Source organism: Triturus cristatus, chromosome 1_2, assembly GCF_964204655.1.
Source record: "Triturus cristatus chromosome 1_2, aTriCri1.1, whole genome shotgun sequence".
NCBI classification, from domain to species: domain Eukaryota; kingdom Metazoa; phylum Chordata; class Amphibia; order Caudata; family Salamandridae; genus Triturus; species Triturus cristatus.
Window position 1 is genome coordinate 255151085 of NC_140580.1, and position 21795 is coordinate 255172879.

The 21795-nt window shown below is 47.7% G+C and overlaps 1 protein-coding gene across 5 annotated transcripts in view; it reads right to left on the minus strand.

Annotated features, from left to right (window-relative positions):
• Positions 1–21795, minus strand: part of GBF1 (golgi brefeldin A resistant guanine nucleotide exchange factor 1) — a 2300480-nt gene that overhangs the window by 2017515 nt on the left and 261170 nt on the right. For all 5 annotated transcript variants that reach the window (XM_085603553.1, XM_085603551.1, XM_085603552.1 and 2 more), the window contains exons 6-7: positions 1678–1786; positions 1282–1342 (exon numbers count right to left, since the gene is read on the minus strand). In XM_085603553.1, the coding sequence (XP_085459679.1) occupies positions 1282–1342; positions 1678–1786 (170 nt within the window). The remainder of the gene's footprint in view (positions 1–1281; positions 1343–1677; positions 1787–21795) is intronic.

A 21795-nucleotide genomic window follows, 5' to 3' on the forward strand; every position in this document is an offset into this window, starting at 1 on the left:
AACTTGAGGACTTTGATTGTCCCGGAGGGCAACGAAGGCGACGACCTAAAGGCTTTTGTGGTTTCCCTTATAAAGGCAACAGTCCAGATTGAGAAGAGAGAGGTGGATATAGCAAAAGATACCTAAAGGGTATATAGAGATCCATTCAGGAAAAATCCCAACATGTAATATTTACGATTGAAAAGTTGGGAGGAAAGCTGGAGGTTGCAGCTTGTGGGGACGCTTTTTAGCTAAAACCGTTGGACTTACTGGTAAGCCTATTCAAATTTGGAGATCCAAAATAAAAAAATAAAGTATTACAAGCACTGGCTAGAATGTGGTATACAATCAGTTGACAGTTAAAATTAGACTATTATTCCTATTTAGCCCCTATTTGGGAGTCTCAAAGACAAATTAGCCCTACCAATAAGGAATGTGGAGATTTAACCCACAATGGTAACCTTTTACCTTGGGAAAAGATAAATGAGATGCTGGGGAGTAAACTGCTGACATGCAAATAAATACAATTGAAAAGTAGGGAGGAAAGCCAGAGGCTGCGCTTGGGCATTGGACATTTTTGGGAATAACAGCTTGTGGGGAAGCTTTTCAGTTAAACCTTTGGATAACCATCTTCCATAAAATGAAGTGAAATATGTTAATTCACATTTCATACTGGATCCAGTTATTGTGCTGCTAGGTATTCATTAATTGGTCTTTTGTGCAATGCTGATTGCTTGCCTATTCATCCTCAAAAACTGAAAGACTGCAGAGCCCCATTATTCAGTAATGGTGCGAATAACTCAATGTTTACAAAAATTAAATTGCACAGAGCAGAGGTACTTTATGTGAGTGTAATCACAGGCAGATATTTTTTTTTACTACTTTTTTAGGCATTTAGGCTTACAAGGCAAATTTTTGATCAGTTCTATTTATTAATAACCACGCTGCCTGACGGTGCCTTATTTACACATTGTATAAAAAAGAGAAAACAGTGGCATTTATGATGGACAATCAAGATATTCACTGGCGACTATTCCCCTATCTGGGTGGGTATGGCATACATTTGGAACTATTGGTAGCTTTCAGAACACACCATCCCGTTAAAATACTGCTGTACTTAGCATAAAGAAGTCTTTTTCATAGATGTCAGTGCATATAGCAAAACCAACTTGATAACAATAACCTTGATTTGCAACTACAATAGTCAAAGAAACCTTGCTTGTGGACTCAGTAGAAGAGCAGAATATAAAAGTCCTAACGGGCAGTGTCAGCATGACTGGGGCACTCACATGAAAGATTTACCTTGAGAAGAGCAGTTGCACCATGTCAACAAGTGTGTGCTCTGCAGATTTTCGCAATAACTCTGCAAAGACAAAACAAATAACATAGGTGTCATTATGATGTGTGTGGTATCAAGGCTCCTCCCAAACTGTTTAATACCAGTCTCATTTATATAAGATTATGACAAAAAGATTAAAACAAACAGCAACTCTCCATCCCTTAGTGGATGGACAGCAAAGAGGCAACAGGTGCTTGTATGGGGTTAATGTGGAAAGAAGCAAAATAGGTGAAAAACTGTGGAGGCACAGAACACCAATAATGTAGGAATGAACAGAGAATTTGCTTCTGTTCTGTATTTTTACATGGTACAAGGTTAGGCTGTAGAGGAAGGTTGCTTTAACAAGGAAGCCAACTTACCGCTGAGTCTCATTTCAAAACATATTCGAAAACAGGACTGCATGATCTCACACACAGACTCGTTCGTAAGATGTGCGCCTACTGGAGTGAGTAGAAGAGTCCGCAGCACCTGGATAGAACCAAATTAAGAGGTGAAGATATACACAACATCCAAATGCACTTTAGAATAAATGAGGTAATTGAACTGGCAGAAAAAATGAAAGTATGATTGCAGAGGGAAACTGGGTATGTCTTCGAAGTTGGTTGACACCATATCATCATGGACAGTTTCAAGAAGAGGGTTATCAGCTTCAAGTCATAGTTATGAACCTGAGAGTTTAATTAGATGAATTAGAAGCAAAGCCAGAATGCAAAACGATGGAGTGAGGAGCCCAGCATAGGTATATCAAGAAGTGTAAAAAAGTAGGGTTATGCAGTAGACTAAACCAAAAAGAGAACTAGTCAAAAGTTAAGAGCGGAAATAGAAATGGAAAAGGTGAAAAAAAAAAAGGAAATGGGGAAAATAAAAATTGGTCATAGAACTGGATGTGAACGCCTGTGGTGAATAACAAGCTGATCCTAAAACCAAATTCTAACATTTTACTCTGCAGAATAGGCATTCATTCCTCTGTCAAATTCGCCTATGCTTGAGTACCTGTCACTTTTCAAAGTTCTGGATCAAATTGCTACACAGATTGTTTAAGTTGTGTGCATCAGTGTCTTAAGTAAATTTACGACTGTTGACTAAAGAGTTCTTGTAGCGTTTACAGTTCATATCAGCAGTAAGGGCACTTAGGCACGGATGCTATAGATGTGGAAAGATATGTGTCACACTGGTAAACACTGGAACCCTCGAGTGAAGGCTATAAACAATGCAATATATAACTCTTGTTCAGAGTTTTGGACATAGAAAATTGGCATAACAAGAGTATTCAGTATCAATCACAGAAAATCCTCACAATAAGCCTTTGACCTTAAAATATCTCTGCAGGTTGTAACTGGCGAAATCGGTCCAGGGTAAAGAGCAGGAGTACCACAGAGATTGCACAACTAGGAATTGTGATTCTTAGGTAAGATCTTACTAGCTCGCACAAGGATCGGAATTTAACCCTGTGGGAGGGGAATCTATCAGGCGGTGCGGGAGGCTTCAGGGTTCACTTGGCTCCATTAGCTACTGGCGACATGCTTGGGGGGGTGGCTGGGGTGGGGGGGCGTTGTTCGGGGAGGTTTACTGGGGATCGGGGTGGGGGGCCTTTTGCTTGTACTGCATAGTGCTAATGGACCACTCTTATGGACGATCTGCATTATGGCACAGATGCCTTGTGGGACGAGAGATATGCTTGTATTACTCTGTAAAGTTCAATAAAAGTCTGTTTAAAAAAAAAAAAGGATCGGAATTTAACCCGGTCATAAGCAGGGTCATAGTGTCTCCTCTGTGTTTTTTAGTCTAAACGTATCCGACAGGGCTAACACAGCAGGCCATACTTTCTATCCCCTTTGCACAGAGACATAGGCAAAACAAGTAGTTCAGAATAAAATAATAAATTACCTACCATCTGTAAGGCTCTTTCTGGTGGGTACTCCATCTAACAGCAGATTCCTCACCTTTAAAATCTTCCCGGGCGCCAGACACAATCACAGGATTTTTCAAGCAAAGCTCCCTGTGCACCAGTAGGTAATGCCATAAGGTTCAGCAGTGATTTAATACTGCCATAGGAAGTGACGCAGCAGAGCTGTATATTAGCCCCACCTTAAACAAAAGAAAGTGATGGGAGGATGACTACAATTTGTCTATCCACTAGAGATTGCTTGGGGAACCTTTCCAACCCATTGCTTGTTTGCCCATCATTCCACCTCAGACTGGACCCAGCCATATACAAATAAGTTCTGACCCTGCTCCAATAGGAACAGTGCATCCCGAACTGCCAGGTCATTTTCTCCTAAACTAGAACACAAGCAACCCAAAACTGGTTTTGCTTTGATTGGGGCTTATCAGTTGAGTGAAGTGTGGCTCCAATGTCACAGTGAGCACAGGACTGACATCTGGACATATCCTTCCCACTTAGGGTGGTACATCAAAAATAAAAAAGGTGATGGGATGCCTAATCTTTTTCCTTCCATACACTCAGACACAGAGCATAGTGAACAAATTGCAGGTGACAATATGCTAACATTTTAAGATGTTCAGGAGATCACTATGCAGAGCAGGAAACGTGGGATGGCAGTGAGGAATCTGCCATTGGAGAATAGTATATCCAGAAATAACACTACCAGCGCTAATTCTTTCTTATGATGGATACTTCTAACCGCAGATTCCTCAATTTTAGAATAGATAACACAGCAGTACCTTCCAAAGTTGGAGGGTTTAAAGAGTAGTCTCAGTGCACCAGGTCAAAGCAAGTGCACTAGGTCAAAGGAAGAGCACTCAGTCCTGAGGAGTGCCCTCAGTAAGTCACGAGCAAATACACAGGGGTCAAGCCAACTCCTTGTCCAGGGTGACAAAGAAACAAAGACCAAAGTGAATGACTGAAGCGGAGTTTTAGGGGCACTGAATAGGCCATGGTCCCAGCAATGAATTACACCCTAGGATAAAAACTTTTCTGGACAAACAATTAGTTCTTTCTTGCAACTTTAATATGAATATGCTGGGTTCACCACCAACAAACAAGATCCTGGTAGCTCAAAATGTATACTGGGCAATCCTTGACCAAAGGATGCGCCTATCTTTTCGACTGGACAACAAGGACATCGAACTAGTCAATTAATTAGAGCACTTCAATCTAAGGGTAATCAGTGGCTGCTTCCTTATGGATTGTCCACCAACGGCTTCTTTTCACAACCACTCAAGCAGCACTTTATTTGACTTTACAATACTATCAAATCCTCTGATTCATCGGGTGGAAAGCTTCCAAATCGTGGCAAGACACAAAAGTGATCACCTGTCGCAGGAGCTGACCCTCACCCACCATCCACCAGCAGTAGAAACCCATGAATTAGCTTGCACAGTCAACAATAAAATAATAAAATGGTCAACTGGCTCAGCTCACCATCTTCCAGAGCTTGCAAAAACAATGCTTCAGAAGTGTATAGTCCAAGGTCAGATCTATGTAACTAACTGGTCCCAGTTCACCAGGAGGCTTGCAGCGTAATATGCTGCACCAGTGATAAGTCCTGGTCAACAGACTGGTAGCACAAGGATCCCTGCCTCTCACAAATTAAAAGGCCAAAAATGCAAGGTAAACTATGTGCTAAAGGCATACCAAAAGACACCAGAAGATAAAACCCTCAAAGTTGTTGTGGCAAAGGCAAAATCGGCCTATAAGAAATGCAGCTGGTAGTCAAGGAGAGAGGCTAACAAATTCTGGGCTAGGCTGCAACTTAACATCAAAACTAACCGACACAAGAGATTCTGGAAGACCGTCATTAGGCTTAATGGACCAACGAAAGCCATAGCAACTTCAAATATATCGAAAGAACGCTGGTCAAAGATCTTGTCAAACCACTTCACCTACTCCTTTGTAACAAATAACACCGGAAGTGGCACAGTATATGCAATGCTCTGTCCAGAAAGCACCAAAGGTCCCTCAGAAAGACTATTTAGGGAAATAAATGGGAATCATTTTAGGACTAGCACAGCAGTAAATGGCTGTAGCAAAATCAGCCCCATGGGGATGCAAGTGGAGACCATTAAAAAACTGTTTGCTGGGGGCCAACGAGAAGGAGTACGAGGGCCCAAAGGCATCCCCCGATAATGATTAAAAGAACCAAGAGGGAGCGTGGCCAAGATGGCGACAAGGTAAAACGTGTCTCGCCGCCTCTCCTCCGACCACCAACCTTTAGCAATGGCCCTGGGGCCTGAATAGCAAGGAAGGCGATCCAGAACTACACCTTCGCCGAGGCACGGTCAACTTCCCTCTGGGCGCGGCCCCTGAGTCCTGCGGCTGTGCCCCGTTCCCCTGAATTCTCGCCGGGGCTTGGCAACGAAGAGGAGGCGAGAGGGGTCGAGCAACTCCACCACGGAGGCGGTGGCTGAATCACTCTGTGCTTTCGTCCGCTGAGCGGCGCGGACCCGCAGAGACCTCCGGCTTGCCACTGCCAGCGATTCCCCCTGCCGAGCCGGCACTGTGAACGGAGCAGCCGGGAGAAGCACTTAACCGCACCAGAGACAGAAGTGCCATTTTGGGAAGACGCAGCAGCTCCTTCATTCAGAGACCCGGGCCGACGGCACCCGCCCCCATTACTGGAGCTATCGGGGTGTGGGGCCCACCTGCGGGGGCCAGTCTCTCCCTCACGCTGCGGAAGTGTCCGGGAGCGTTCCCGCAGGGAGTACCTTTCGCCCCGAACTTTTGCCTGCGAACGCTGCGATTGGTCTGGGCCTCTACGGCACTACACAGGCCTTCTCCATCCACGAGGCACTCCGGCCCGGATCACTGGGCCCTGATTGTGAGCTCCGCTTTCCGCCTCACGGGGGGGCCTCCTGACTGATCTTGCTCACTGTTCAGAGCACTGGGCTGGACTCCTCTGCTGCTGAGGCCCGATCCGGGAGGTGCGGTCTCGCCGTGCCTCTGTGCGGCGCCTGCAGTGACTACCCTGCACCGCTGAGGGGGCATGGAGGCCCCGGATTTCCAGCCGGATTCCAGACACACCCCCTCGTCACCCTGGAAGGCACCTGCTTCGATTTCCCTCCAGCATACTCCTGAGGTCCCCCGGGGTCCCAGACCCGGACTTGCACAGGCAGCTGGTCATCTTGGCCGCCCTCCCCCGGACTGCACGGAGAGACGGCACAGGGGGCCCTGAGGCACGGATAACGAGGGCGCGCCCGACGATCTGCTGGAGACCCCACAGAAGGCTTTTCCTACTCTTCTCCTTACTTACTCTTCTCTTCTGTTCCTTTTTCTGGGGGGGCCCCGGTCCATGGGGTACTATCATTTACTAATTCTTGAGCTGGCGGTGAAGGCTGCCTTCATAGGCTCCTCCCGGGCTTATGCTCCCCTGCTACTCATGATCAGCGCTACACCCACCTCTAGGTGCTAAATGCCACCGTCCTCAGTTAAGATTCTCACTCTTAATGTGAGAGGGCTCAACAACCCCATCAAACGCAGGGCACTCCTTTCCTACCTCGAAAGTACAGGGGCAGACATTTGCCTACTTCAAGAGACACACCTGCTCCCCAAAGACTATCACCGGCTTAAGTCTCATGCCTTTCCGACACAATTCTTTTCCTCCAGACCTACCAAGACCGCAGGGGTGGCTATTTTAGTCTAACGGGCATTTTAGGGGAAGGCGGTGCAGAAAGGGGTTGAGATTAAGGGCAGACTTCTTACTTACCAATTTGCCATAGGGGGTCACACTCTAATTGTTGGGTCTATCTATGCCCCTAACGAGGGTCAAGAACGTTTTTTTACACGAAGCCCTCACGGAACTCACATATTGATGGGGGAGATCTCAATCTGGTATTCAACAATGACTTAGACAGATCAGTACAACGCACGAGTCAGGTTGGCGCCCTCTCGCCGACAGAGCTCACTAGACTCCATGACCTAGGCCTTACAGAATTATGGAGACAACACCACACTCGCTCACGAGCATTTTCGCATTACTCTAACGCACACAAAACATACGCTAGACTAGACTACTTTTTGGGCTCAAAGACTCATGCTCTCTGTAGACATTCTGGCAGCAGCCCTGTCCGACCACACCCCAGTGGAGGTCGCACTGGCTCTTCCACAGATCCGGCGACCGACCAGACATTGGCGCTTTTGCGACACTTTACTACACAGACTGGACACAGTTGCCCAGATACAGCGTGCACTACAGGACTATTTATTACATAATGACAGTCCGGACACAGCCTTTTCTACTCGATGGTAGTCCCTTAAGGCAGTCATCAGGGGAGAAGTCATTGCCATCTCTTCCGCGGACAACGTGGACCATAAAGCGAAAAGGGAGGAATTGACACCAAAGGTATGAGAGCTGGAGCAGATGCACCAGCGTACTGGGGATCCTCGTATATGGCGACAGTTGCCGGCAGCGAGGACACAGTTGGCTGCTGTTGACCGCGACAAGGCGGAATACGCTGCGATGAGGCTGCGGCACTCCTTTTATACTGGCGGGGACAAATGTGGGCAACTACTCACGCATAGGCTTCGGGAGGTCCGACAGCGTGAGGGGGTACAGGAGATTAGGGACCGGACTGGAGCGCTGTGCTCAGACAATGCGGCTATTGCCGAGATCTTCCGCAACTTCTATGCCCAGATTTACGACGCACAGCCCTTCGAGAGTACAAACATAGATGCGTACTTAGCCCAAGCTCGTCTTGCCACCCTGACACCAGATCAAGCAGCTCATATAGAGAGAGATCAGACCAAAGAAAGTCATAGCTGCTATTGCTCGCTTGAAGCTGGGCAAATCCCCCAGCCCCGATGGCTACACCACGGTTTTCTATAAGCAGTTCTGCTCAACACTCACCCCTCTACTCACCCGGCTCTTCAACTCCTTCGCAATACCCGGGACGATCACCTCCTCCATGTTGGAGGCAGCGATAGCTGTCATCCCTAAGCCAGGGAAGGACAGGGCAGACTGTGGGTCATACCGGCCCATTTCGCTTCTGAACATTGATCTGAAGCTCTACACTAGCATACTAGCCACCCGACTTGCCCCCTATATGCCGGGGCTGGTGGAACCGCATTGGGCCGGATTCATTCCGCAGAGGCCGACGAGTGATAACACTAAAAGTGTCACACATCTCATAGAAAAGGCCTCCCGCATCACTGGGGACTATATGCTCCTAACCATAGATGCGGAAAAGGCCTTTGATCGAGTCCATTGGCCCTATCTTGAGCAAGCAATGATCCGCATTGGCCTGTGGAAAAGATACGAACGCACATTTTTAATTGTTCCCGATCCCCCACTGCCACGGTACGGATCAATGGGCACACGTCCACCCCATTCCCTATTAATAGGGGCATGAGGCAAGGCTGCCCTTGTCGCCCTTGCTCTTTGCCCTCTATATGGAACCCATGGCGCAGAGAGTTAGGGACCACCCCCAGATCACTGGCATTTGCTTTGGAGGGGACACCCACACCATAAGCCTCTACGCGGACGACGCACTAGTCACCCTAGCGCACCCTGGAAGGGCCTTGGGGACCTTTTTGGAGGAACTCGATACCTTCGCGAACGCCTCCGGGTTTAAAGTCAATCTGATGAAACCTATAGAGTTAAATCTCTCTCTGTCGGCCCAAGAGCGGGCAGGCTTACAGGCTCGTCACCCCCTGCTGTGGTAGGATGATGTCGTCCCATATCTGGGTATCCAACTGGCCCCGACCTTGCAGGCCATGAGGGCAGCCAACTTCTCCCAACTTCAAACACACAACCGCACTGAACTGTGGAGATGGAAACATCACCAGATCTCGTGGCTGGGGCGTGTGGCAGCCATTAATATGACGATCCTCCCCAATATCCTGTATCTTTTTCAGACGCTCCCTTTCCCGCCCCCAATCGGATGGCTTCATAAGGTGAAATTGGAACTCTTTATTTGGCAAGGGTGTAAACCACGAATGAAACGGTTGGTTAGCTTCCTCCAACCTCACGAGGGGGGCATAGGGATTCCAGATCTTACGCTGTATTATAACGCCGCACAGCTTCGACACTTAGTTGAGTGGAGCCGGGCGGAATCCAAAAAACACTGGCTATTTCAGGATCGCGCAGTCGCGGGTACGTCCCTCATGAAGATTACCTTTCTCCCGAAGTCTCACAGCCCCCCTAACATATACGCCTCACAGGTGACACGCACAACCCTCACTGTCTGGGACCGGACCAACACGCGCCACGGCTTAACGACCTTCCCTTCTCCACTCACATCACTTTTCGACAACCCTGATTTTAGTCCAGGGTTTGGTCAGCAGTCTTTTCGATTGTGGAGAGAAGCCGGATGCCGAGGCTTAGGTCTTTTCCTTGTTAAAGGTGACATTATTCCCTTCTCGCAGCTCAGGGCCGATTACGGCCTCCCAGAATCCGAACGCCTGCTCTACTTACAGGTGCGACACTGGGCTATGCATCCTGAGATTCGCTCGCAGGAGACTAGGCTCCTCACTCCATATGAACGGTGGCTCATCACACAGTCTTCGGACAAGAGACTGATCTCAGATGTGTATAAGATGTTCCTGTCCTGATACACCCACACTTATCATGCGGGGCGTGCACGCTGGGAGAGGGATGTTGGTCGTAGTCTTAGCTCCAAGGAATGGGAAGGCGCATGTTACAGAGCGGGCCATACAGCAACGCATGTTGGTCTTACTGAAACACTCAAACTGGTTTATTACTGGTACTACAGTCAAGAGAGACTTCACCAGGCTGACAACGCAAAGCCCTGACTGTTGGAGAGGGTGTGGGAAAAGGGGCACACTAGTTAACCTTCTATGGTACTGCGAACACCTCCGGGCCTACTGGACGCACATACTCGACGAGGTTGACAAATACCTTGACACTGAAATTCCTAGACTTCCTGCGTATGTCCTATTGGGGGTGCGAAACCCGCTCACCTACCCCTTGAAATCTAGGCGAGGGAAGCAAATGGTCATAGCACTGGGCACAGCCATCCAGAATATACTAACTCACTGGAGAACTCCTCGCATCCCTGCACACACCGAGTGGTATCAACAATTGCGGCACGTATTGGGCATGGAAAAGATCTCTCTTACCCTTGCTGGGAAATGTTTCTCCTTTAGCGATCTTTTGCAGCCATTCCTCACTCTGCTTGCACAAGAATTCCGGTAGCTGTCCTGCCCGAGATACCTATGCCTCTTGCGCCTAACTGCACCGGATCCCTCTCCATAGGCTGGCCTAGCTTTCTGAATGACACCTCAATTTGTGCAGAGCTGCAGAGTAGTAATGGACCGGGCAGGGTGGGGGGTGGATTTCTTTGGGATCTCTTCCTTTTCTTCCTCTTTCTTTTCTGGGGTGGCGGGTGAGATTGTGCCAATTTTTCTTGATTGGTGTCATATCAATGCACTAATTAGTAGCTACGGTGGGCTCTGTGTAGCCCGTTTACACTGAGCTTGCTTTCTGCATTGTTCAATAAAAATAATTAAACCATAAAAGAACCAGGAGTTTGGGCAGCACATTAAGTATGGGGCTAGTTTTTAATAGTATCTTAAGTGTAAATGCTATACCAGATTCTTGGAAGGGCTCGATAATTTCCCCCATTTACGAATGGGGTTAACAGCTCAGATCCGCAAGCTTTTGGCTGATAGCCCTCCTCAACATAAAGGTGAAGTACTTTGCAGGGTGCCTACTGGAGGAATTAACGGTCTGGGCTGCGGAACAGTGCATAATCTCTCAATCAAACGGGCTTCTCAAAAGGTATGTGGACAACAACATATATATGAGCCCTCTCCTTGGTAACAGATCATTGCAAGAACAACCATCAGCCTCTCCATCTTTGCTTCATTGACTATATGGCGCCATTGATTATAGGACGTTCTGGCAGAAGCTGACCAACTGGACCATCCCGCGGTCCCTGCTACATGCCCCGATTCTCCTCCACACGGACACATGGGTTAAGCTGGGGAGCATCTCCCATCTGTCTAGTAAGACAAATCAGAGCCTAAGACAGGGGTGCGCGCTTGACTTCATCCTCTTTAATATGTTGTCAGATTTACCACCAATTCTAGACAAGACTAACAGACAAGCCCCAAACCTAGGAAGTCTACACTTGGCTAGCATAATGTACGCCGATGACCTAATTTTGTTTAGCTGCACAAAGATTGGCCTCGAAAGACTCCTGAATGGCACCTCACCCTACTCAATGAAGAAATCAATGAAAAATATGAAAAGAATGAAAACCATAGTAACAGAGAAGCACCTTACTAATTCCATGAAATGGCACCTGGAAGTAGTAAAACGTGACAACTATCGAATAAATATCTCGGATTGCTGTTCGACAGATTGGGATCCTATAAGTAGCACAAAGAAGCCACGATCCTGAACGCGAACTCCTTACTGATGGCCTTTCATCAACTTGGAGCACAGATCACCAGACCAATGCTTGCACCACTCTTGCAAACGATCTGAGCAAAACAGGTACCAACCCTAGTATAAGGTAGCGAGGCTTTAAGGGTGAGAGATGGCCCTCTCCTATACAAGATCATAGCCAGAACCTACAAGTCCTTAGTTCACCTTCCTCGACTTACATCAGCTTCCCAGTTGAGGTTGGAATATGGCCTAACAAAACAAAACATTGGCCAGGCAAGGGGTGGTCATCAAATGCTGTTTTAAGCTAAACAGAAAATAAAAACACCAGTGCACAGCCATTAAACTATCAGCCATGGCGGGATATCTGCATAAGGGACCACTTTTCGGCAAGAGCCTATTTAGAATCGTCACTAACAGCTCTAGGTCTAAACTCGCTATGGGACATTCAGACCAGTTATCCTCTGTTTAAATTATGGTGAACAAAGCAGTCAAATGTATCTCACTGTTGGCTGACAAAGAAGCATTTTCCAAACGGCGAAAAATTTGGATTTCAATACACAGCTATACAACACTGAAACCCCAGTCATATCTTGACTAGGAGTTTAACATCCACACCAAAAGGAGGTTCTTGAAATATCGCTTTGTGTGTCTAACCTCACTCCTACACCTGTCGCCGTGGCAATGAGTTGAGGGAGGAGGGTTATGATGGTTTTGTGATAAAGGTTCTAAATCAATGCTACACATAACCTGTTTATGTAAGGCCACATTGGAGGATCGCAAGTCCATATTAAGAGCGATGTTTAACAGTAGAGAACTAAGTCACTGTAGACAGGCAGTCATAGCCTGCTTTAAATCAACGGACATTCAGCTAAACTGCAGGCTGGTGAAATATATCACTAGAGTTGAATGAAAGCTCAGTAAAATAGCCCCCAACGGAAAAGACAAGCGGCCAGCGCATATCCAAAAACCCTTGCCCACTCAGTCAGCAGACTGATAGCCCATACATGTGACTCTACTCCTAGGTCCATACAGATGAGCACCGTCGTCTGTACCGTTGTATGCCAGAGGAGCAGCAGGTAGAGGGATCGGCACCAGCAAAACAGATGCCTTTATATGTTGAGTCATTTGGCTTGGGCAGATTTTTAAGAGGTTATAAATACTCTATTAGACTTAAGGCTTCAGGTGGCATAAAAGTGATAAGATTTTAAGTGGGGTCTGCTGGACCCAACGTGGAGTATTCGGGGTCCTATTGTCTCAAATATTTCAATTATTTTCCTCGTACTTACCTGGAGTAGCAGCAATTTCTGAAATAAGTGTGACTGTATCAAACTGACAGACCGCGCTTTATCTACAATCAGGCACTTTTGTTTTAGAAACAATTATGAAGTAGCTGCCACCAATATTTATTAGTCGTCCATAAAAAAATAAAATATAGTGGCGTTGGTAACGGCGTTCTTAGATGTAATTGGAGTTTTCCAAATTTCGTATTGCACTTTACTTATGACTAAGCACTTTTGTAGAGCAACTAAAAAGCAAACGTAATTCTTACCCCAACAATCAAGCCGGACTAAGTGCAATCCACATAAAATCCTGGTGGCTCGATAGAGACATTTTTTCATCTATATCTACTTAGAGATCTTGCACACTGAAAAAAAAGTGGGCAGTTTTGTATTACTGTTTTAAGCCTAAGGAATAAAAGAAAGCAAAAAAAAATTCAATAATTAACATCCTTGAAGAATGTGTCTTTTTAGGTATTTTTTTTATTAAGGCGTGCGCTCTAATATGTGGTTTTCATATAGTAAAGATTTTAATTAATCATACAATAAAGTTTCTTGATCCTTTGATAATTGACTCAGATTAGGAAGTGTTGCAGGATCAATCAGGAAAACTGGCAGACTTCCACAACTGGCATCCCTCCTTGCCAATACAGTCTTAGCAACCTTGGCCCGGGTGGAATAAACATACAGGCCTTCTGCATTCTTAGCCAGACCACAACAAGTTTCAATGCAGAGGACAAACCACCTGAAAAGAGCCCTCTGTAGCCTCGCCATGGTACTTGATCCCAGTAAATCCCACAAAAGCTGATCACCTACATGATAGGCTCTTCTACAGTCAATTTAGAAACTCAATACTCTCTTAGGGTCGAGTGGGTGGAGCTTGTCCTTCTCCCTCGAGGGATATAGTTGAGCAAAAAGTGTCAGCATGGTGACTGATTAGATTCTCAAAACTTTATTACACAAGTAACCATAAAAGTTCCAACGTACATAAAATAGTTAAAATGCATAAAAACATTTGTGCCCGTATATATCCCCCCGCCACAACGCCCTCTGCCCTTCGACATCTTAAACTCGTAATTTCCACCTTTTCTCAGGGCCTGACAGTCATAGGAGGAGACTTCAATGCCGTTATGCAACCGTCCCGCAACACGACAGGTGTTCTCTCGGCGTCCCACCTCGCCTATGCATTCATCTGAATGGTCATCCGCCCTGGGGCTCTGCGATGCCTGGAGGGTGTGGAACCCCTGTCGGGAACAATATACTCACACTTCGGCGGCCCACCATACTCACTCTCGTATCGACCTGCGCCGGATGACTGTCAGTTGATCTCTGGGGCTACTATTCTACCCCGAGGTATCTCGGACCACTTCCCTGTCTCCCTCCGTCTCAGGAATTCCCCTGAAGGCGTTTGTACGGCCTGGGGGATGAACGCTTGGTTTTTGCAAGACGCGGAATTCGTTGAATCCCTCGGGCAGGAACTGCGGCATTATTTTTCGATTAATGCGGGTTCAGTCTCCTCCACGGGTACATTGTGGGAGGCCGGCAAGGCCACTATGCGAGGGACGGCTAGAGGTTTGGTCGATGCGAAGCGAACGGCCGGGGCCGCCTGCCATGGACAGCTGGAGGCCCGTGCTGCACGGTTGGAGGCAGCCTAGGCTTACACTGACTTCGCCCGGCAGCTTACATTGCTCCGTGAAGAGATCTGCCAGATCTCACTGGAAGCCGCTAAAATGCTATGGCGCTCCTCCGTGGCGAGCGTATATGGCTGGGGCGATAAAAATGGCAAATTTCTCCATAATTTAGTTTCATATCCCAAAGCCCACCGCATCATTCCCGAGATCCGGGATGTGACGGGCGTTCACCATGTTACTTCTCCAGCTATTACCCACGCCTTTGCGGGCTACTAAGCTGCCCAACCTCCCGAAACCTACCTCGCCACTTTGCTGTCCGAAACTGGGACCCAGCTGCCTCGGCTCCCCCAGACGGTCTCAGAGACTCTAGCTCTCCCCTTCACCCCAGAGGAGATACATGGGGCCATTTCACTCCTGCACTCCGGTAAGATGCCAGGTCTGGATTGCTACCCGCAAGAATACTATGCGACCTATGGCAACATGTTAGTCCCACACTTAGTGGAACTGTTCACGCATGTGGTGGACACTAGGTCCTTTCCCCCGGAAACAGACGTAGCCACTATTGTGGTCCTCCCAAAGACACAACCACCTTCCCTCGCCTGTGCAGATTACCGTCCCATTTCCCTCATCAACACTGAGGTGAAACTTTTTGCCACTGCTGTGGCTCAGCGACTCCGGCCCCATTTGCAAGATTTGGTTCACCCGGACCAATGCAGTTTTATGCCTGCCCGCGGAACCCAGCATTGCATACGCCGCCTCCATCTTGCCCTTGCACACCGCCACCGTCTCACCCCGTATCTGGCTTTCCTCTTCATTGACTTTGAAAAAGCATTTGACACGGTGGATTGGAGCTACCTGGGGGGCGTGCTAGAGGCGCTGGGTTTCTGTCTTCCGTTTCAGCGCCTCATCCGTGTCTTATATTCCAGTCCCAAGGCGAGGGTCTTAATTAATGGTGTGCTCTCAGAGGCATTCCTCATTCAAAGGGGCACTGGCCAGGGATGTCCGCTCTCGCCGCTCCTATTCGCGCTAGTGATGGAGACCCTGGCCTCTCTCATACGACAGGAACCCCTCATCCGAGGCTGGGCTTGGGTCCCTTACCAGGTCGACAAGATCGCCCTCAATGCAGACGACGTCCTCCTCTTCCTCGCACACCCCGAGAACTCTGGCCTACGATACTTGGACGCTCTCTCTGCCTTTGAACGGGTTTCGGGGCTTCGGTTCAACCCGACGAAGTCCACCCTGGTTCCCCTCCACCCGTCCCGTGCTTGCTTCGATTGGCAAAACGACCATTCCCTTGCGCCAGCTGTCATTCAAGTACTTGGGGGTATGGGTTGCCCTGCTTCCAGAGCTTGAATGGGCCCTGAATATTACACACCTGGTCCCTAAGGCGGACCTCAGGAAATGGCAATCCCTACCTCTTAACCCCTTTGACAGAAGTGCCCTTTTTAAAATGATGGTTCTCCCCCGTTTTTTATATATCTTACAAAATATTACTTTTTACTTCCAGGGAGCTGGTTTCGTGAAATTGATAGTACCCTCACCCGGTTTTTATGGGGGGGCGGAAGACCGCGAATGTCCCTGGCACACTGCCGCATCCCTCCCTATGACGGGGGCATGGGGGTAACCAACCTTTACTATCTGGCCACAAGACTCATCATGATTCACGACTGATTCGCGGGCAGCTGGTCTGACCCGGCATACCAGGTGGAGCTCCAATCACTGGACTTCCCACAGCTCTAAGGCTACCTGTATGGGGCGCCCATTCCGCAGGTCCTCCCCCCTCCATCACCCGGACGGTGCTCATGGCCTGGCGCACAGCACTGCGCCACACGAAATGGGACCGGAAACTCACCAGACATACGCCCTCGTGGTGCGGTGTTTGGCTGAGAGAGGCCTCATCCCTCCGGGATTTCTGCAGGTGGGACCACATTGGGATCTTGCAGCTTGGAAACATCTGGGTTGGGGGATCACATCAGATCCTTTGCACAGTTACAGCTGCGCTATTCCCTCCATTCCTCCCAATTTTATAAATACCTACAGCTAAGGCATGCCCTTCGAGTTCATATTCCGTCTCCCACCTCCTTCCCTGAATGCAGTCCCCTTGAGGCCCAAGTGATGATGGGGAACCTGGGTAGAGGGGGGGGGGGGTCACGGATTTACCACTCCCTTGTAAACAATAGTCCCGCATCCCTGGATCTGTTACGTGCCCGCTGGGAGAATTGGCTGGGTCCCCTAGAAGATGCGGACTGGAGAGACGCCCTCATGGCCCCCAAGGTCTTGATGACCTTCACCTGCACGTGATGCAATCATGCCCCTGCAGACTTCTACCACATGATTTGGCAATGCCCTGTCCTTGCATCATTTTGGGCGGGGTGGAATTGGAACTTACACAGACCCTGGGGTGGACGGTTCCTCATGACCCACTACGTCTGATCTTTGGTGTATTTGATGGCCTCGATGGATCCCAGGCCGATAAGCGCTTCCTAGGAACAGCAGTGGCAGTAGCAAAGCGCGATATAGCGGCACTTTGGTCTCAGGCCAAGCCCACTACTATACGGAAATGGAGACGGGGGGTTGGACTGGTGTGGAACTCAAGAGGAACCCCTCTTTGAGGCCCGGGGCTGCCCGAGCTTTTTGGCAAGATATGGGGCAAATGGTTCAATCTACTGCCCTAAGGGGCGCATGTGTTTCTTGTACAGACATAATCATATGCAAGTGTCTTTATTCATCCTAAAGAATGATTTACAAGTCTGTCGTCTCTTGTTCAAATGTAATTTTCCCAATAACGTGCTTGATTTTGCTGCCAATGTATTTTATGACGGTTCTTTAAAAACCAATAAACTTGATTATCAACAAAAAAATATCCCTACTAGGATAATAAAATCAATGCAATCACAAAAATGTTAAACCACTGGGGACCGAGCACTTAAAAAGCAGTCGATTATCGAGCCCTCATTGCCGTTTTCAAAAACAGTCCAACATAAAAGATGCTTTCCTCATTATTCAATTGAAGCAAGGTCTCATAATAAAAAGCTTTTGGTGTACATTAGATAAAAGTCACAGAACAATAAAAAATGTTGCATCAACTGACCTGATCTCCCATTACATGGACAGAAGCGGGAGACTAGAAACAGAGAGGAAAGCTTAGAGGATATTTGACTGTGCCTTCCCTAAAGCGGTACTCTGCCACTGCCCCATCGGGCTTGTCAAATACCTTTGAATTGGGGGGCACACATCAGGGTTCATGTTCAGATATGCTGCCACTCCTGGTTTGCCAAGCTCGTTCTTCAGTCTCTCTGCATATGAAAATTTCAACCAGGCAGTGCACAACTGTCTTTTAGTAATGGAATGAGGGTCCCCTGGTTTCTCAAATAGTTGTTGTAAGTCTAACTTATACATACAGGATCCTATGTACGCCAACGACGGAATACTTCTACCTTTGTCGCATGAGAGACAATCTAATATGATGGTTTGTGTGAGATCCAACTCTGTATTATGCCAGATTGCAAACCAGAGAAGTGGGCGACCGCTAATGTAATCCTCGACAAAAGGAATATTCAGTTTGTTATGACTGATGAAGTTAGAGCTTAAGATTGATGCCCCCAAGATTTACCTCAAAATCTATTCTCTTCACATTGGATTTGGGGGCATTTTTCCATACCCCAGATTTCGGCCCCGTAAGTGGAAATTGGAAGGCATAGTGTTCAATTACGAAACCAAGGCTCCTCCCTTTCTGGGGCGATGTAGACTAACTATAGAGCCTGTGGCTCTGGAAAGTTTGCTCCCACTAGATGCTATGTGGGATTGCCAGGAGCCGTTATTCGAAAAGATCATGCCATGGTAGGGAAAAGTGTTTGTGCATTGGCGAGACGAGTCACCCACTTTCAGGCTAACCAATTTATGTTTTTGGGGCCACAAGACATCATAAAAGATTTATTAAAATTAGCGCGCAGATTCAATAGCGCCATAACATTTACAAAGCCACTTACTAGATAACGCAGGGCATTAGGCGTGCGGCCCATGAACAAGGCGTCATCAGCATAGAGTAATGATGGCAAGAGAGAGCCTTTGATTCTAGGAACGTCTGGACAGAGGGTAAGTAAAATGGGTTAAGATCATTTATATACAAGATAAATAAAAGTGGAGTGTTGGAAACCGGGCAACCGGGTTAGCAGTCACCAGGTTCCCAGCACAGTGGTAGCTTGGCTCGAGCGGTTGGGGGTCAGGCACCGTGTTAAGCGTACGTCACACCCTCACAATAACCATGCGTTCATCCGTTCCAAAAACGACACTACACCGTAAAATTATGCAAGTCAAGTTGAAAATATATATGTCTTTATCTTATTTTCTCTTAGTTGCAGGTTTCATTACATAAATACAAGACAATAAGATTTTCCTTAAAAGAGCAGGTCAAATACATAATACTACATTGGAATTTCAATAAATAGGTTCAGATCCTCATTAAGCAAAGAATAAATAGATGTGCAATAAATACAGATGGCAAATAAATACAGTCAGTCAATAAATATAGTGCAGGAATAAATTAGTGGATGACAATAAATAAAGCACCTTCAGTAAATAAGGTAAAACAACCAATGACAGTTACAGTTCAAATCATTTTCATGAGATCACTTGGTCTTACTTTGCCCATACACAACTTAAGGACACTTGGATGGCATGGGGGTGCCCCACCTAGATTGGTCAAGGCTGGGGCCTAAGCTGAGGCAGAACAAGAGTAATCTAAAGATCTGGCCCTCCAAACTACACAGCTCTTTATGTAGGTCACTGTACCAGTCTCAGTTCACCCCTGGCACTCTCAGGCTGGTTCTAACACCCCCTCTAGCCCCTAGAATGGCCTTTTAGGGCTCCACAGGGCCTTAGACGCCCCCTCTACCACTTACTGCCCTTTTCACGATGATCGGCTCCGCTCGGCACCGTGTCGACGCCGTGAGGCGGCTCCGGATCGATGTCGCTGGGCGGTCTCGACTCGATGTCGCTGGGCGGCCTCGGCTCGATGTCGCTGGGCGGCCTCATCTCGATGTCGCCTTCCGGCGTCGCAGGGACTCGGACTCCCCACTTCCTGGTGTCTCCGGAGTGCGATCTCCACGCCCGACCTCCGGCGCGCTTCACCTCAGTTTCCGGCGACTCCGGTGGGCGGACTTCACTCCCCCGTCGACGCCTCACCTCGACCTCAGGTGACTCCCGACTCGACCTTCGGTGACTCTCCACGACCTCCGTCGGCGCCCTCACTCGACCTCGGGTTACTCCTTACTCGACCTCCGGTGACTCTCCACGACCTCCGTCGGCGCCCTCACTCGACCTCTGGCGGCTCCGGGTACGACGTCTGCTTTCTGTCAGCGCCGCTTCTCTACCTCAGGCCCCAGGTCTCCAGGCTTCTCGACGTCAGGACTCCAGGAGGACACTGCTGAACAGGTCAGGAACTTGCTGTTCTTCTTCTTTAAGGCCTGTTTCAAATGTTCAGTTCTTTACGATGGTTCTTCTGGTCTTGGTCCCACACAGGGCTCAAGGCTGGGCTTGGTCAGTAGGGACTAGCATCAAGGGTGGGTTTCTGGACCCCACTCCAAGCACTGGTTTCCACCCCTGCTGCCTTACTCTGACCTCCTATCTCTGTCCTCTCTCTTCTCCAGTCAGTTGCCAACTGCCACTCTGAGATGGCCTCCCAACATTCTAAACTGCCTCCCACTGTCACAGGGTTCCAGAATGTTCTGGAAACCTCCAGTGGGTTCTGGTGATGTCACAGGTGACAATGGGTGGCCACCATTTTGTGTCTCAGGCCCTCAGACAGAAGTTCCAGGGGTAGGTAAAATGGCTCCCTGACTCTGCATCAACACTAAAAAGTCTGGTGGTTCCCAAAAAGGAAAAATTATAACAGGGTTTGAGGCAGAAGTGGGACAAAATAAATAATGATGAGGAGGGACCACCCAAAGGGCTGACAGGTCTAACATGGAGCTAAAACACAACCATGCATCACACCTCTGGGAATCCTAACATCTCCAGAAACTTCGTCCTGAGTGTTAATTCTGATCCTCATTCTCATGTCCCTGTGCAAATGTGCCAGAAAGTGCACAAGTGCTTTACCCAATCCTAAGGATATTAAAATGGCCCACAGCTTTAAACGATTCACACTATCAAAAGAGGTGGAAACATCCATAAAAGCCAAATAAATTGGGGACTTCTTAGCTACAGTGTATTTGCCTATTATTAGGCTTACACTAAGGCACTGCTCTACTGTGCCAATGTTAGCCCTGAATCCATACTGATTAGGATAAAGTATGGACTTTTATTTGGTCCCCTCCTTTACACGAATCTATAGGACCCGTCCTAAAATTTGAGGGGTGGTATCAATTAAGGATATGAGCCTTTAACAACTAGGCAAAGAGCGATCCCCTTTTTTAAAAATTGGCACAATTATGGAATTAGATCATGTATGAGGTGCAGGGGCAAAGGTAAGACTACTGAACACATTTAATAACAGAGGAGCCAAACAATCTGGATTATATTTTAAAAGATCTATGGGTACCCAATCTGGCCCAGGAGCTTTTCCCCCTACACTCTGATGTAATCCCTCTTCTACTTCTTCTAAGGTCAAGAGTAACACAAAGTTGGACTCAGGCAGGATGTTAACATCAGGTTGGTCCAGGGCATATACACTAATGTGCCTCCCAGTCCTGGCTAGTGATATTGCAGCTAAACTGAGTCACTTTTATGCTTGATCGTTTCATTTCTTTAACAGCAGTCAAGAAAAGTTTGCTTTTCATATTGTTAGCCGCTGCAGTTGGTAAATCCCACTGTCTTTTAGCAATTCAGCTTTCCTGGCTGAAATAACCTGTTTATATAGCTTACGTGATTCAGCCACAATCAGGGGATTCCTTGGTGATATCTTAAGGGCACGTCGCAGCTGATGACTCGTCACAGAGCATGCCTGGTTGAACCATCTGGGATAATCTGGGATTGGATTACTTGAGACCATAAACTCTTCTTTGATTTTAGTGCAAAGGCTAGTGAAGGAGGTGACTGTAGGGTTAACATTAACAGTCTCGGTAAGGCATGCCTTTACCAAAGGGAGATTTTCGCCAGTCACTTTCTTAAGGAAGTGCTCAGGAGCTACTGCTCTCCCTTTTAATCTTAGTCCATCACTGGAAGTGACAAGGTGGCAGGCCCCGATCTCCTTAGCAGATATAGGTTTGGGAGCCATAACAAAAGACACTTCAATGGGGTCATGGTCAATATAGGAAGAA